At 67.1% G+C, this 15,709-nt stretch overlaps 1 protein-coding gene across 1 annotated transcript in view; it reads right to left on the bottom strand.

Annotated features, from left to right (window-relative positions):
- Positions 1-14,253, bottom strand: part of HSPG2 (heparan sulfate proteoglycan 2) — a 44,123-nt gene extending 29,870 nt beyond the window's left edge. Inside the window, exons 1-13 of the mRNA XM_077788175.1 lie at positions 14,155-14,253; positions 7,813-7,951; positions 6,926-7,009; positions 6,741-6,806; positions 6,398-6,507; positions 6,252-6,310; positions 5,353-5,513; positions 5,034-5,159; positions 4,324-4,566; positions 3,053-3,172; positions 2,849-2,980; positions 1,362-1,506; positions 60-208 (exon numbers count right to left, since the gene is read on the bottom strand). Of these exons, the coding sequence (XP_077644301.1) occupies positions 60-208; positions 1,362-1,506; positions 2,849-2,980; positions 3,053-3,172; positions 4,324-4,566; positions 5,034-5,159; positions 5,353-5,513; positions 6,252-6,310; positions 6,398-6,507; positions 6,741-6,806; positions 6,926-7,009; positions 7,813-7,951; positions 14,155-14,214 (1,594 nt within the window). The 5' untranslated portion in view covers positions 14,215-14,253. The remainder of the gene's footprint in view (positions 1-59; positions 209-1,361; positions 1,507-2,848; positions 2,981-3,052; positions 3,173-4,323; positions 4,567-5,033; positions 5,160-5,352; positions 5,514-6,251; positions 6,311-6,397; positions 6,508-6,740; positions 6,807-6,925; positions 7,010-7,812; positions 7,952-14,154) is intronic.
- Positions 14,254-15,709: the final 1,456 nt, after the last annotated feature.

Genomic DNA, 15,709 nt, shown 5'->3' with positions numbered 1-15,709 from the left:
GGTGATGGTGACAGTGCCACGGTGCGATTGGTGGCACGGAGCGGGGAGAGGCCGCTCACCGGGGCGGGTGACGGTGAGGATGCTGTCAGGGATGCCGAACACCATGCCCAGGGTGTTGATGGCCTCGCAGGTGTAGGCGCCTTGATCAGCTTCCTTCACGTCCCGGATGGTCAGGGTGCCCTGCCCAGCCTCGCTCACGATCGACACCCTGTGGGGCACGTTTGCTACCCAGAGCCTGGCACAAGTGGAGCTCGGCACACCCAGGAGGCACACACACCCCGTGCAGAGCACACGCAGCACCTGGCACACTTGGGGCTCTGCACACCCAATAGCCTGAACACCCAGTGCCCTGCACACCCAGTGCACCCAGTGCCCCGCACACCCTGTGCCCTGCACACTCACACCACCTGATACCAGGCACACCCGGTGCTCTGCACACCTAATACACCCAGTACCCTTCACACCTGGCACCCAGCACCCTGTACACCCAGTGTGCTGCACATCCAGCACTCTGCACAGCCATTACACCCAGTGCCCCACATACCTGTTACACCCAGTGCCCTGCACACCCAGCGCCCTGCACACCCAATACACCCAGTGTCCCACACACCCAATGGTCTGCACACCCATTACACCCAGTGTCCCACACATCTGGCACCTAGCACCCCGCACACCCAGCACCCCGCACACTCAGTGCCCCACACACACAGTACCCTGCACCCCAGTGTCCCAAACACCCATTACACCCAGTGTCCCGCACACCCAATGGTCTGCACACCCATTACACCCAGTGTCCCACACATCTGGCACCTAGCACCCCGCACACCCAGCACCCCACACACCTAGCTCCCCACACACCCAGCACCCCACACACTCAGCACCCCACACACACAGTACCCTGCACCCCAGTGTCCCAAACACCCATTACACCCAGTACCCTGAACACCCATTACACCCAGCGCCCTGCACAACCAGCACCTCGCACACCCAGCACCTCGCACACCCAGTTTACCCAATGTCCCGCACACCCAGCACCCCGCACACCCAGCACCCAGCATACCCAGCACCCTGCACACCCATTGCACCCAGTGCCCCGCACACCCAGTTTACCCAGCACCCTCACACCCATTTACCCAGCACCCGCAAACCCCGCGCCAGCCCAGCCCAGCCCGCGCCCCCCGCACCGCCCCTCACACCTCGGCCCCGCCCATTGTGCAAGCCCCGCCCACACAGCCACACCCCGACAGAAGCTCCGCCCATCGCAGACCGCACCCAATCACAAGTTGCTCCCATGGCAAGCCACGCCCCTTCCTCCAATCAGCACCCAGCAGCCCTTAGGCCCCGCCCCCGGCCCCGCCCACCTGTGGCTGCTGGGGGTGTGGCCCCAGTTGAGGCGCCAGGTGACGATGGGGGTGGGGACGCCGGTGGCCACGCAGGTGAAGGTGACGGTCTGGCCCGGCACCGCCCTCACCGACTCCCGCGGCAGCGTCACCACCTGTGGGGGCACTGCCACCGCCACCCAGTCACTGCCACCGCCACCGTACAGCACCCCCGGGGGACAGGGACGCTGCCACCGCCAGCGCACAGCATCCCCGGGGACAGGGACACTGCCACCGCCACCCAGTCACTGCCACCGCCACCGTACAGCATCCCCGGGGGACAGGGACACTGCCACCGCCACCGCACAGCATCCCCGGGGGACAGGGACACTGCCACCGCCACCCAGTCACTGCCACCGGCAGCGCACAGCATCCCCGGGGCAGGGACACTGCCACCGCCACCGCACAGCATCCCCGGGGACAGGGACACTGCCACCGCCACCGTACAGCATCCCCGGGGGACAGGGACACTGCCACCGACAGCATCCCCAGGGGACAGGGACACTGCCACCGCCACCCAGTCACTGCCACCGCCACCGTACAGCATCCCCGGGGGACAGGGACACTGCCACCGCCACCGCACAGCATCCCCGGAGGACAGGGACACTGCCACCGCCACCCAGTCACTGCCACTGCCACCGCACAGCATCCCCGGGGGACAGGGACAGTGCCACCGTGCACAGCACCCCCAGGGGACAGGGACACTGCCACCACCACACAGTCACTGCACCGCCACTACCACTGATGCAGTCACCACCCGCCCCAGGTGTCAAGGACACTGTCACTGTCACCCCTGTCATTCTGCACTGCCATTGCTGTTGGCACCACCTGCCCTGCTAGCACCCCAGGCACTGCCACCCTGTCATTGTCACTGTCACTGGTCATTGTCGTTGTCACTGTCACTGGTACCATCTGCTCTGTGTGGCACCGCTGGAAGATGGGGACACTGTCACTGCCACACCCAGGACAGGTTCTTTGGCACTGCGTCTCCAGTCTAGCCTGGGGACAGGGTCCCCAGAGTGACACCCAGCCTGGTTCTGTGACTGTGCCCAGCATGGCACCACCCGGGGGCAAGCTCCCAGGGTCCCCAGCCTGCTGCCATGACACAGACTCCCAGTGTGGCACTGTCCCGTGTGGCGGCCAGCACCACGCCACTGCACCACAGTGTCCCCAGCACGGTCCTGTGGCCCCGGCTGGGGCACAGAGCCCACCAGCCCAGTGCCATGGCACAGTGCCACCAGCCCGGTACCATGACACATATCCCCCACCCTGTGCTGTGGGCAGTGTCCCCAGCCTGGTGTCACAGCAAAGGGTCCCTGGCACAGCTCAGCCACAGCCCTGTACCCCGAGGACAGCTTGAGCACGGCGTCCCCATCCTGGTGCCGCAGCACCGATGGCACAGCGTCCCCATCCCAGCCTTATTCCCCATGTCCCCTGCCAGCCGAGATGTCCCCTCCGGTGTCACTCACCGCATCCGACCTCGTCGCTGCGGTCGGGGCAGTCGGGCTCCCTGTCGCACTGGTAGCTGGCTCGGATGCAGCTCCCGCTGGACACGCACCGGAATTCCGCCGGCCCGCACGCCGCGCCGGGCGCCTTGGTGGCTGCGGGAGGTGCCGGCGCGGTGTCAGCCGCGTCCCCGCGTCCCCGCGTGCGTCCCCGGCCCCCGTACTCACGGCAGCCGCTCTCGTCGGAGCCGTCGCCGCAGTCGTTCTCGCCGTCGCAGCGCCAGAGCTTGAGGGCGCAGTGCCCGTTGGCGCACTTGAACTCGTTGGGCTCGCAGGGCGACGGGGTGCCTGGGGGGCATGGGGCAGGTCAGCACCCCCAAATCCCAGACTCGCTTTGAGACCGGCGATGACCCAACGCCACCTTGTCACCCAGGCCATGGCACCGCGCGCCGCTTCCAGGCTTTCCTCAAACACTTCCAGGAACGGCGGCTCCACCGCCACCCTGGGCAGCCCCTTCCAGTGCCAAGCCACCCTTTCTGTGTAGAGCTTCTTCCTAATGGCCAGCCTGAACCTCTGGTGCACACCTTAGGGCTGTGTCCTCTCATCCTGTTCCTAGAGCTCTGGGAGAGGAGCTCAATCCCCGCCGGGCTGTCCCCTCATTTTGGGAGTTGTAGAGTGATAAGGGCCCCCTGAGCCTCCCTTTCTCCAGGCTGAGCACCCCCAGCTCCCTCAGCCTCACAGGATTTGTGTTCCAGACCCCTCACCAGCCTTGTTGCCCTTCTCTGGACACGCTCCAGCCCCTCCACGTCCTTCCTAAATTGGGGGGCCCAGAACTGGACACAGCACAGGAGGTGTTGCCCAACCAGTGCTGAGCACAGGGGAAGAATCACAGCCCTGCTCCTGCTGGCCACACCATTCCTGATCCAGGCCAGGTGCCAATGTCCTTCTTGGCCATGTGGGCACTCTGCTGGCTCATGTCCAGCCTGCTGTCCCTCAGTCCCTGCAGGTCCCTCTCTGCCTGGCTGCTGTCCAGCCCCTCTGTCCCCAGCCCAGTGCTGCAGGGGTTGTTGTGGCCAAAGTGCAGGACCCGGCACTTGGTCCTGTCAAACCTCACATCGACGGATTCGTCACTTGGACCCAGCCTGTCCACATCCCTCTGCAGAGCCCCTGACCCTCCAGCAGATCCCCACGTGCCCCCAGCTTGGTGTGGATCTCAGTGCCCTCGCCCGGATCATCAGCAAAGATATCGAGGAGGTCTGGGCCCACCACGACACATCTGGTGACCAGACACCGACTGCACCATCTCCCATCACCGCTTCTGTGACATGTCCCCAGCATGGCACCACCCGGGGGCAAGCTCCCAGCCAGTTCCCAGAGTGAACCCGCCCAAGCCATGGACCAGCAGCCTTCCAGCAGTTTGCCACGGGGCACAGCATCCGATGCTGTGCCGAAGCACGGGTACGGAGCCCCCCAAAACCTCGACGCCCCCCAGGACCCACCGCAGGCGTCCTCGTCGGAGCCGTCGGTGCAGTCGCGCTCTCCGTCGCACAGGTAATCCCGGGGGATGCAGCGCCCGTCCCTGCAGGCGGCCTCGCCCCCCTGGCACCCCCCGGGCGCTGGTTTTGGGAGCCGGGGGGTGAAGGGGCGCGGGGGGGACGCGGGCGTGGTGCCCGCAGGGACGGTGCTCAGCGGGCGCGTGGTGGCCGGGCGGGCGGTGCTGGGGGGCGGCCGTGGGGAGGGCTCTGGGGGCAGATAAAAGGGGGGACTTAGGGGGGAGTGGGGGTGAAGAGGGTGGGGCAGGAGAGTGGTGCAAGGGGGGCTTATGGGGTGTATATGGGGAAAAAAAGGGGGTGTGAGGAGTGTTTATGGGGGCATAGGGATAAAACTGGGGTGCCGGGGGGATTAAAGTGAGAAATGGGGATGCAGGGTGGTATAGAGGGGTATACCGGGCAAAAGGGGTGTGGGAAGTGTTTATGGGGTGCAGGGGGGCTGGGGGGAAATGAGGGCATGGTACAGTATAAGGGGGTGCATGGGAAAAAGGGGTTGCAGGGAATGTTTATGGGGTTAAAGGGGGAAGTGGGGGTGCAGAGGGAGAGTATAGGAGGGTTATAGGCAAGAGAGGGGGTGCAGAGGGGGAGTGTCAGGGCCATGGGGCGGGGAATGGGGGGCAGGGGGCAGAGGAGGTTTTGGGGGTGCAGAGCTGCCTCACCACATCCCTCCTCGTCGGAGGCGTCGTGGCAGTCGGGCCGGCGGTCACAGCGATATTCCAAGGCCACGCACTCCCCACTCCCACAGGAGAACTCCTCCGTGGTGCAAACTCGTGGCTGGGGGGTCACTGCGGCCGGGGAGGGGACACGCAGTCAGGGGGTCACCCCGAAATATACCCCCCCCCCCGAATTTGGCTGGACATGAAAGCCAGCAGAGTAACATGGGTTGGGATGTGGTGCTCTGAACCCCCTGGCCCCAAACTGCTCCAGAGCACCCCAAAACCCCCTCAAGCCTCCCCCCAGAGCCCCTCCCGGGCTCACCGGCTCCCAGGCGACGGAACTGGAAGCCCTGGGGGGAGGTGAGGTAGGAGGCGATGGAGCCGCCGGCCACCAGGTCCCGCAGGACCCCCCCGAGCTGCGTCTCGTCCCCGTTGCCCTCGGAGCCCACGTCCAGCTCCACGAACACATCTCCGTCCACCTGCCTGGGGGACAAGGGGTCAGCGTCCCAAAACAGCCACACTGCGCCCCCAAATCAGCCCTGAGCCTCCAAACATTCCACACTGCACCCCAAGGAATCCTCATCACCTCCAATCCACCCCATCACCTCCAAACGCCTCCGTCACCCCACAAACTCCCTGCGCTCCCAAAAGCTCTTCACTGCACCCAGAAACGTCCTCGCTGCACCCCAAAAGCTCCTCTTTGCACCCCAAAACATTCCCATCACCTCCAATCCACCCCATCGCCTCCAAACGCCTCCGTCACCCCACAAACTCCCTGCGCTCCCAAAAGCTCTTCAATGCACCCAGAAACGTCCTTACTGCAACCCAAAAGCCCCTTTGCACCCCAAAACATTTCCATCACCTCCAATCCACCCCAATGCCCACAAAGCCTCTCTGTCCTCTCAAAAACCCCTCATTGCACCCCAAAACTTCCTCATTGCACCCGAAAATCTCCTCATTGCGCCCCAAAAGCCCCTTCACCGCCAATCTGCCCCATCACCTCCAAACATCTCCATCATCCTCAAAACCTCCCTGTGCTCCCAAAAGCTCTTTTCTGCATCCCAAACTTCCTCATTACACCCCAAAATCTCCCCAGGTGACGCCTTGCTCCCCCAGGCTCCCCTGCCCCACCTTCCAAAACCCTCTGGGCCCTCCCAAACCCTCTAAGCCCCTCCAGACTCCCCCAAGCCCCCCCAAATCTCCCCAAGCCCCCCCACTCACTTGATGAAGACCACGCTGACCACCTGCTCCCCAGGCACTTTGTAATACTCTGACTCCAGCTGTTGGGGGGCAGAAAATGAGGGGTCAGGATGGTCCCTTGGGTGCCCCCCCACCCCAGCACCCCCTGAGTCCCCCCCGGTCCTCACCGTATCCACCACGGCCTCGGAGATCTCCCGAAATTCCTCGGAATCGGGGTCCTCCAGCCGTGAGCTGTAGTCGATGCTGCGGGTGAAGTTCACCAGCGCCCGGAAATAAACTGGGGGTGGGGGGTGCCAAAGTTGGGGGATGGGGTGCCAAAATTGGGGGAGCGGCACCTTCACACCCAAAAAATCCCCTCCCGTGACCCTCACCCAGCTGTGACCCCCCCCCCCATCCAGATGTTCCTCCCGTGTGCCCTCCACCCAGTGATTGGGATCCCACCCGATAAAGCACAGGAGGAAGAAAAGTGGGGGTGCAGCAAACGGGGGGTCCCCAAAAAGTGTCACTTACTGATTGGGGGGTCGTCCTCGGGCTCGGCCACCACCATGCCCGCGGGCGCGGGGCGGGGCCCGGGCGCTGCCCCCGGGGAGGAGGAGGAGGAAGAGGAAGGAGGAGGATGAAGAGGAGACAGAGGTTGAGAGCGGTGCCAGCGGGGAGCAGCCCGGGGCCGGGTGCCATCCACAGTGTCCCCTTACCGGTGGGTGCCAGCCCGCTGCTGGGAGCCGTGGCTGTGACAATCGGTGGCCAGGGAACACCACTGCCATCCTCCCCGCTGCCATCTGCCGTGGGCACAGCGTGAGGGTGGCACCCGCCCGCAGGGACTCCCACGCGCGTGGGCACACACCCACGGTGACACCCAACCCAATCATGGTGGCACCCACTGCCACATTTGCCACCAAATGCCACCAGATCCCAGGGCCATCCACCATGGGGACCATGTGTTGGCACCTGAGGGGCATCTATCTGTGCCACACACACCCGTGGTAGCCACCACCTGGTGGCATTTTACATCCAGATGCCACCAGGTCCTAGTGCCATCTGCCCTGGGGATGACATGGGAGCACCCAGGGTGGTATCTACCCACGGTGACACCCACTGATGGTGACATTCACCCACGGTGACGCTCACCCACTCGCTGCCACCCTTCCACTGGCTGCCACCAAATCCTGGTGGCATCTGTGATGGGAGCAGCGTGAGTGGCACTCACTCACAGTGACATCCACCCACCCAGATGCCACCAGGTCCAAGGACATGGTGCCTGGGACAGTGCCAGCAGCATCCAAGGTGGCACCCACACATCCAGTGCCACCTTAGTGCTGGATGCCCCCAGCTCCAATTCCCACCCGCAGTGGGGACAGTGAGTGGCACCCACTGATGGTAACACCCCCCACCTGGTGACACCGTTCGTGTCACACCACAGTGCCACTCAGCCAAAGCGACTCCCACTCCTGGTGGCACCGACCCACCCGGTGCCACCTCACACCAGCTCCCAGCGCCATCCGCAGCGGGGACAGCGCGAGTGGCACCCAGGGTGGCATCAGGACCCACCCACCCACCCTGGTGCCCCCTGGGGTCCCCTCACCTCCAGAGGCCACCAGGTCCTCGTCGTCGGACAGGTGCCGGTAGTAGCGCCGTCCCCGCGTGTCCCCGACGTGATCGGCCACCGTGTCCTCGGTGTCCTCGGGGAAGGCGTCGGCCCAGCCGCGGGCGCCACCGGTGACCTGGGGGATGGGGCCACCACGGATGGCACCGGGGCCACCACGGAGGCACCGGGGCCACCACGGAAGCACTGGGGCCACCACGGAGGCACCGGGGCCACCATGGATGGCACCGGGGCCACCACGGATGGCACCGGGGCCACCCGCGGGACGCGTCACCCGCGGGGGGACGGGGGTGGGGGTGCATGGCTGTGCGGTGGCGTCACCGGGAAAAGGGAGCGGGATGAGCTCATCACACACTCGGCATTCCTGCCGCAACCGGCACCGGGACCGCCCCCACCGGGATCACGGCACCGGGACAGCCGGAACCGGGATCACGGCACCGGGATCACGGCACCGGGACCGCCGTAACCGGGATCACGGCACCGGGACAGCCGGAACCGGGATCACGGCACCGGGATCACCCCACTGGGATCACGGCACCGGGACTGCCCCCACCGGGATCATGGCACCGGGACCGCCGTAACCGGGATCCCGGCACCGGGATCACGGCACCGGGACTGCCCCCACCGGGATCATGGCACCGGGACCGCCGTAACCGGGATCACGGCACCGGGATCACGGCACCGGGACAGCCGGAACCGGGATCACGGCACCGGGATCACGGCACCGGGACAGCCGGAACCGGGATCACGGCACCGGGACCGCCGGAACCGGGATCATGAGCACCGGGACAGCCGGAACCGGGATCACGGCACCGGCACCGCCGGCACCGAGCCGTGCGTGTGCAGGCGCTGTGGCGTGTGCCAGGCAGCCCGGTGCGCACACGCGTGTGCAGCGGCACGGGAAGTGTGTGCACACGCGTTTACACCGCTGCACGTGTGCGCTGACACGGGGACGGGTGTGCTCAGTGCCGCGGGGACACGTCCACGCTGCCACACGCAGGACGCGCGGGCACGCGTGGCCTGTGCTCACGCTGACGCGTGGCTGTGCACGCGCGTGGCCTGTGTTCACGCGTGGCTGTGCACACGCGTTGCACGAGCTGTGCCTGCACCAACGCAGAGGCAGGCCCGCAGCCGGCCGTGCACGCGTGTTCGCGGCGCCACGCGTGTGCTCCGACGTGGGGACGCGTGTGAGCGCGCACACCGCGGCGGTCACCTCCAGGGAGCCCTGACACGCGCGTGTGCCCCGGCCGGGCGTGCCCGGTGCCCGCGGGCCCGGGCACACGCGGTGCCCCCGGCCCGGCCCCGGCAGGAATCCGTCGCAGCAGCACTTTGTTGTGCAAACAAGCGCCGGGGGATTAGGCGGGCGCTGGGGGGGGACGGGACACGGGGGGAACACGGGGGGGACAAGGGGGGCACGCGGCCACGCGGGTGGCACCCCGAGGGGTCTGTCTGGGGAGGCCCCTCATGGGTGTCAGGCTCCCCATGCCAGGGGAAACTGAGGCACGAGGCCGTGTGGGCTTGGGGTGGGCTCTGCCGCTCCCCAGATGCGCACGGAGCGTGTGAGTGCTCGGCCCCACATCCCCACACGTGTACCCCGCCGCGCGTGGGTGCTCTGCCATTGTCCCCACGCGTGGGGATGCTCAGCACCCACACCCACACACCCGCACCGAGCCCGTGGGTGCCAGCCCCGGCTCCCCAGCCCCTGAGTGCCCTGGAATTGCCCCCCACTCATGCACCGAGCCCGTGGGTGCTCAGCCCCCGCTCCCCAACTCCTGGGTACCCTACAATCGCCCCCACTCATGCACTGAGCCCCTGGGTGCCCTGGAATCGCCCCCCACTCTTGCACCGAGCCCGTGGGTGCTCAGCCCCCACTCCCCAACTCCTGGGTACCCTAAAATCGCCCCCACTCGTGCACCCAGCCCATGGGTGCCCTAAAATCACCCTCCACTCACGCACCGAGCCTGTGGGTACCCTAAAATCGCCCCCCACTCGTGCACTGAGCCCCTGGGTGCCCTGGAATCGCCCCCCACTCATGCACCGAGCCCGTGGGTGCTCTGGAATCGCCCCCCACTCGTGCACCGAGCCCGTGGGTGCTCAGCCCCTGCTCCCCAGCCCCTGGGTGCCCTAAAATTGCCCCCCACTCATGCACCAAGCCTCTGGGTGCTCGGCCCCGGTGCCGCAGCCCGTGGGTGCTCTGGAATCGCCCCCCAGTCATGCACCGAGCCCGTGGGTGCTCAGCCCCCACTCCCCAGCCCGTGGGTGCCCTGGAATCGCCCCCCACTCGTGCACCAAGCCCGTGGGTGCTCAGCCCCCACTCCCCAGCCCGTGGGTGCCCTGGAATCGCCCCCCACTCGTGCACCGAGCCCGTGGGTGCTCAGCCCCGGTGCCGCAGCCCGTGGGTGCTCTGGAATCGCCCCCCACTCATGCGCCGAGCCCGTGGGTGCTCTGGAATCGCCCCCCACTCGTGCACCGAGCCCGTGGGTGCCCTGGAATCGCCCCCCACTCGTGCGCCGAGCCCGTGGGTGCCCGGCCCCGGCGCCGCAGCCCGTGGGTGCTCTGGAATCGCCCCCCACTCGTGCACCGAGCCCGTGGGTGCTCAGCCCCGGTGCCGCAGCCCGTGGGTGCTCTGGAATCGCCCCCCACTCGTGCGCCGAGCCCGTGGGTGCTCTGGAATCGCCCCCCACTCATGCACCGAGCCCGTGGGTGCTCTGGAATCGCCCCCCACTCGTGCGCCGAGCCCGTGGGTGCCCGGCCCCGGCGCCGCAGCCCCAGCCCGGCCGCAGGAAGGGCAGCTGCGTGTCGGGTGTCCGGCGGTGGCCGGGCAGGGTCGGGGACAGTCCCCTCTCCGGTTACCGGAAGCCTCCCCGCGCCACGGCCCCGCACCCCCGGACGCCTGGGCCCCCCCCGGCCACCCGGGTCCCCCCCGCTGCCGCCGGGGCACCGCGCCCGGCCGGACGCCACGGCCCCGCCGCCGCTCACTTTTTCCACTCCCCGGCCCAAATCCTGCCCCGCACCCTGGGGAAAAGTTGGGGGGAGGGGGGCGAGGAAGAGGAGGTTGAGGAAGCACCACCCTGCCCACCTCCCGTTCCAAACTTCACCCCAAAAACTGGGGGGGGACAGCTCAGACCCCCTTTATTTGGGCGTCCCCCGCCAATCTGAATGCCTGCTCACACCAGTTTCACGTTCCCTCACTAAAATCTGGATGCGGCTCCTCAAATCTCCAAGTGGCCCCCCCAAATCTGGATGTGCCCCCCCCCGTTAATTCATCCGGGTGAGGAAGAGGAGGTGACGCAGCACAAGAATAATAACCGGGGGGGGGGTTATTAATAGCAGTCTCCCCCCGGCTCATTGTTCCCCCAAGGTCATGCTAAAAGGTGTTTCCCCCACGAAAAATCCCTCCTCCCCCCTCCCGGGGGTCCCCAAAGACCGAGCCACCCCCAGTTTGGGGGGATGGGGGTCACCCCAGGATTTGGGGGGGCTGCCAGCACAGCTGGTGGGATGCTGGTCCCGGGGGGGGGCAGAGGCAGCTGCTCTCCCCCTTCCCCCCCCCAAACCCAGCCGCCCCCGGGATTTGGGGGTGAAACAGCTGCGGGGTCAAAGCCACAGCCGGGCAGGCAGGGGGGCCCCAAATCTGCGGCTGCCCTCCCCCCCTGCATTCCTCCCTGCTGGCATTGCCTAATTTATCCCGAAAGGACTCGGAATGGGGGGGGACGATCCCCCCAGGCGGTTTTGGGGTAAATGGGTTTGGGAGGGGAGACTTTTTTTGGGGAAGGGTGATTTTCTGGGGGGAGATTGGTGGGGGGGTGATGGGTTTTTGGGAAGGGAAATAGGTTTTGGAGAGTGGAGATGAGTTGTGGGGGGGTTGATGGGTTTTTGGGGGGGGAATTAATTTTTGGGAGAAGGGATATGGGGTTTTTTTTTGGGGGGGAATGGATTAGGGGGAGATGGATATGGGTTTTTTTTTTTGGCGGGGGGGATATACAGATTTTTCGGGGGGAATTTTTGAGGAAGTAGGATTTTTTTTGGTGGGATGACAAGACTTTTTGGGGGAATGTCGGGTTTTCCTGGCGAAGGGGGAAACCCAGGAGTCCTGGCAAGGACCCAGCGTCTGAGCTGACCTTCCTCCCCGCCTTCCTCCTCCTCCTCCCCCTCATCCCAGCCGGGCCATCTTTGGCGATGGGAAAGAGCCGAAGGCAAGAGGCCATGTGCGCCGAGTGCCCGGAGGGTCCCCGAGTGCCCTCGGGTACCCCCAGGCGGCCCCAAATGCCCCCAGGTGTCCCCAGATGCCCCCAGGTGTGACAGGAGCCTCCCCAGCAGCTCGGGGCCCCCCAAAGCTCCGTGGCCGTGTCCCACTCCACGCGTGCCCCGGGCACACGAGTGTGCGGGAGGTGTGCGTGGGGTGTCCCCCCCTTCCCAGCCCTTCCCCCCGGGCAGGGTGATCTTATCGCACATTCCTGCTTCGCCCTCCCCTTCCCCCCCCACCAAATTAACCCTTCGCAGCCCTCGGGGGTGGCACCCCCGTGCCCCACCCTACGCCAAACCCCTCCGTGGGCCGCGTGGGACCCTCCCCCCCCCCCCACTCCGTGTTTGTAGGGGGATGTATAGCCCAGCATCCCAGCCAGGGGGGTTATTGGGGTGCTCGGTCCCCAAATCCCCCCCAAGCGCCTCAGCAGAACGCGGGGTGGGGGATTGTAAAGTGGGGATCCCCCCCTTTGTCCCCGCCACCCCTCCCGGACGTGGGTGGGAGCCCCACGGGCAGCGGGGGGGCCGCGCTGCCAGCACGGCCCCGAGCACAAGGCCCCCTCTGTTCTCCACCCCGGGCACCCGCCCAGCCCCAAACCACCCCCTGCCCCTCCACCTCGCCGTGCCCCCGCACCCCAATCAGGGACCCCCCGCACCCCAATCAGGGACCCCCCGCACCCATCAGGGACCCCCCGTCAACCGGGAGCGCGCAGCCCCACGGCGCAAACCCCCCTGCACCCCCCCGGGGGTACCCAGGGGTGTCGCCCCCTGCCCCACTGCCCCCAGCAGGGTGGGGACCCCCCCCCAGGGGCACCCCCAGACGCAGCGCCCCCCCCCGGGGGGGTATTTTGGGACAGTTATTTTTAGGGTGACCGGCGCCACCATCACCCTTTAAATTTAGCTGGGGCGGGGGATGGGGTGAGGGTGTGGACAGGATCGGGGGGCACCCCAAAAGCGGGATATATGTGCCCCTATAAGTGACCCCCACCCATGGCAGGGTGTGGGGGTGAGGGGGGGGGGGGCTGGACCACCATGGGTGGCTTTATGGGGTGATGGGAACCATCCCCTCTCTGGGCTCATGGGGACCCCAATTCCCTGAAGGAACGGGGTGGGGGTGATGGAGACCCCCCCCCGACTGGGCCCCTCATGTGGGGGTCATGGGGACCCCAGGGGTGTGGGGATGGGTGTCCCCACGTACCCCCAGTCCCTGGGGGGCCTCAAGCCCCATAAGGACAGGCAGGGAGTCCCCACGCACCCCATTCCCAGGTGGGACAGGGCATGGGGAGAGGGACCCCACCTCTCCTTTGGGGGGACACTGCAATTCCCAGATGGGACAGGGTGGGCTCTGGGGTCTCCACGTGGCTCCGGTACGGGGGGGGGGGGACCCCCAGTCCTTTAGGGAGGGGGGCAGGGTGCCAGGAATCCCCTGGTACAGGGGGGACACCCCAATCCCTTAAGGAACAGGGACCCCCACATCTCCTTGGTGTCCCGGGGGACCCCCATTCCGTGCTAACAATGATCCTCAAATCCTTCAAGAGACACCAACCCCGTGGGGAACCCCAACTCCTAGAAAAATCCCCAACTCCGGGGAGGGGGTCCTAACTCGTCTAGGGGACCCTAATTCCTTTAGGGGACCCCAGCTCCGTGGTACCCAAAACCTTTAGGGGATCCCAAAATCATGTGGGAACCCCAACTCTTTTAAGGGCCCCAAGTACTTTAAGGGATCCCAAAACCACAGGGGGCTCAAACTGCTCCATGGAATTCCCGCTCCGGGGACCCCAACTCCTGTAGGGGACCCCAACTCCTACACGGAATTCCAGCTCCGGGACCCTGACTCCTTTTGGGGATCCCAGCTCCGCGGGGGGACTCCAACTCCTGCAAGGGACCTCAACTCCTTTAAGAGCCCCCAAGTCCGCGGGTAGAAACCCCAGCTGCCTTCAGCTACCCCAAATCCTTTAGAGGTCCCCAAGTCCTTCGCGGGACCCCAACTCCGGGCCCCCCAACTCCTTTCCCGGAGCTCCCAGCTCGGCGAGGGGACCCCGGCCCCCCGCGCTCCGGAGCCCCCCCGGCCCCACTCACCCCCAGGAGGGTCCCCAGCAGCAGGAGGGTCCCCAGCGCCGCCGGGCCCCGCCGCCCCATCGCCGCCGCGGCCCCGCCGAGATCGCTCCGCTCGCTCCGCTCCGCTCCGGCCGCGCCGCCGCCCCGGGGCCGCCCCGCCCCCCCCCGGCCCCCCCGGCCCGCGGGGCGGGGCCGCGCAGCGCGCGCCCGCGGGGGACACGGCGGGGCGGCGACGGGAACCGGCACCGGACAGGGGACACGGCCGGGAACCGGCACCGGGACAGGGGACACAGCCGGGAACCGGCACCGGACAGGGGACACGGCCGGGAACCGGCACCGGGACAGGGGACACCGCCGGGACACGGGGACACAGCCGGGAACCGGCACTGGGACAGGGGACACGGCCGGGAACCGGCACCGGGACAGGGGACACCGCTGGGAACCGGCACCGGGACAGGGGACACGGCCGGGAACCGGCACCGGGGCAGGGGACACCGCCGGGACACGGGGACACCGCAGGGAACCGGCACTGGGACAGGGGACAGCGCCAGGAACCGCCACCGGAACACGGGGACACCCCCCTGGGGACTGGCACCAGGACAGGGGACAGCGCTGGGAACCGGCACCGGGACAGGGGACAGCCCTGAGAAACGGCAATGGGACACGGGGACACCGCCGGGAACCGGCACCGGGACACGGGGACACCGCCGGGGACCGGCACCGGGACCGGGGACACCCCTGGGAACCGGCAATGGGACACGGGACACCCCCCTGGGGCCTGGCACCGGGACAGGGGACACAAATGGGAACCGGCAATGGGACACGGGACACCCCCCTGGGGCCTGGCACCGGGACAGGGGACACAAATGGGAACCGGCAATGGGACACGGGGACACCGCTGGGACACGGGGACATCCCTGGGGACCGGCACCGGGACACGGGGACACCCCTGGGAACCGGCACTGCGACATGGGGACACCCCTGGGAACTGGCACTGGGACACGGGGACACAGGGCAGTGTCAGCGGGGACACGCGGGGCCATAGGGACACTGTGGGATACCCCTGGGAACCGGCACCGGGACACGGGGACACCGCTGGGACACGGGGACACCCCTGGGAGCCAGCACTGGAACATGGGGACACCCCTGGGAGCCAGCACTGGAACATGGGGACAACGCTGGGACACGGGGACACCCCTGGGAGCCAGCACTGGGACATGGGGACAACGCTGGGACACGGGGACACCCCTGGAACCGGCACCGGGACACGGGGACACCCCTGGAACCGGCAATGGGGCATGGGGACAACGCTGGGACACGGGGACACCCCTGGAACCGGCACCGGGACACGGGGACACCCCTGGAACCGGCAATGGGGCATGGGGACACCGCTGGGAACTCCTGCAGGGACACCAGGGGGACACGGGGGGACACCTCGGGACACCCCTGGGAACTTGAATTGGGGTACAGGGATATGGGGACAGCCCTGGCAACTTCTGCAGGGACACGGGGGGACAGAGGAGGAGAACTGAAACTGGGACACGGGGTGCGTGGGGACACGGGGTGCGTGGGGACA

This window comes from Lonchura striata, chromosome 24 (assembly GCF_046129695.1).
Source record: "Lonchura striata isolate bLonStr1 chromosome 24, bLonStr1.mat, whole genome shotgun sequence".
NCBI classification, from domain to species: domain Eukaryota; kingdom Metazoa; phylum Chordata; class Aves; order Passeriformes; family Estrildidae; genus Lonchura; species Lonchura striata.
This window is presented reverse-complemented; position numbering and strand designations above follow the sequence as displayed.